Below are 1,224 nucleotides of genomic sequence, written 5' to 3'. Positions count from 1 at the left end.
TATTCAAAAAAAAAAAAAAAAAAAAAAAAAAAAAAAGTATATTTTACACCCTTACAAGAATGTTTTGTTCTCATTTCTAATCGAGGTAGGATCTCGCAATCCGCCCCCCTGGGGCTCAACGTTCTTGCTGGCACACTGCCGGGTGTCTGGCTTTAATATCATTTTTAACCGTCCAAGCCCACCATTAGCAAGTATTATTCTTTTTGGGCTTTCCTTTTTAGGTTCCCCTCAAGGTTTTTAAAACACTTGAACTAGAGAGAGGTATCCACACACTTATAAGAAATACTTCGTTCCTCTCTCTAACTGATATGAGATATCACAATCCACTCCCTTGGGAGCTCAACGTCCTCGCTAGCACACTACCCAGTGTCTCGCTCTGATACAATTTATAACAGCCCAAGCCCATCGCTAACAAATATTATCCACCTTGACTTGTTACATATCGTCATCAACCTTATGACTTCGGATAAGGAGAGATTTTCACACCCTTATAAGGAATGCTTCATTCCTCTCTCCAACCAATGTGAGATCCCACATATATATATTATAGCCAACCAACCAAAGCCTAGAAATACCTACCAATTCTCCGGCGAGCTCAACGGCGGCTTCACGGTAGCAATTTCTCTTGCCAGCACTACTCCCACAAAAAACACAGACCCTTTTAAACCTTGAGATTATGGGTTGATTGTGTGTAATCTCCCCATCATCGCCCATAATATATCCTTGTTTGGTTAGGCAAAATAAGATGACCCAAAGACAGAATTTTGAAGGAGAGAAGAATGGAATTGGTAGCTTAGGCTGCAAAGAGGGAAAGAAAAGGGGATACCAAAAGAAGGAAGGTCCAAAGAAGGCCATATATAGAAGAGAACAGGCAAAGGCAAAGGCAAAGGCAAAGGCAAAGAGCAGTCAATTTGAGTCACTTCTTAAATCATGTTGGGCCACGTGAAGGGTGGCACTCATATTCTCTTGGATCATCCATTTCGCCGACAGGATTCAATTCTCTACGTAATGCTCTACATTTCTTTCTATGGGTCACTATCTCTCCTCCTCTCTCATTACTCCACCTGTCTTCTTTATCTCTTCTATCCACTTTTTCAATATATATTTTCTAACCTTTGACTTTCAAAACTAATACTACTCCCTACCAAACGATGAACACGTCTATTGGGTCCGTGGTCGGTGAAGAGTTGTGAGAGTCGGTACAAGGACTTGTGAATGTTTTAT

At 40.9% G+C, this 1,224-nt stretch overlaps 1 protein-coding gene across 1 annotated transcript in view; it reads right to left on the bottom strand.

Annotated features, from left to right (window-relative positions):
* The window catches only part of LOC111494005 (cytokinin riboside 5'-monophosphate phosphoribohydrolase LOG1-like), a 2,612-nt gene extending 1,766 nt beyond the window's left edge, over nt 1-846 (bottom strand). Inside the window, exon 1 of the mRNA XM_023143980.1 lies at nt 580-846. Coding sequence (XP_022999748.1) covers nt 580-714 — 135 coding nt within the window. The 5' untranslated portion in view covers nt 715-846. The remainder of the gene's footprint in view (nt 1-579) is intronic.
* Between the last annotated feature and the right edge of the window lie 378 nt (nt 847-1,224).

This window comes from Cucurbita maxima, unplaced genomic scaffold, assembly GCF_002738345.1.
Source record: "Cucurbita maxima cultivar Rimu unplaced genomic scaffold, Cmax_1.0 Cma_Scf00019, whole genome shotgun sequence".
NCBI lineage: Eukaryota > Viridiplantae > Streptophyta > Magnoliopsida > Cucurbitales > Cucurbitaceae > Cucurbita > Cucurbita maxima.
This window is presented reverse-complemented; position numbering and strand designations above follow the sequence as displayed.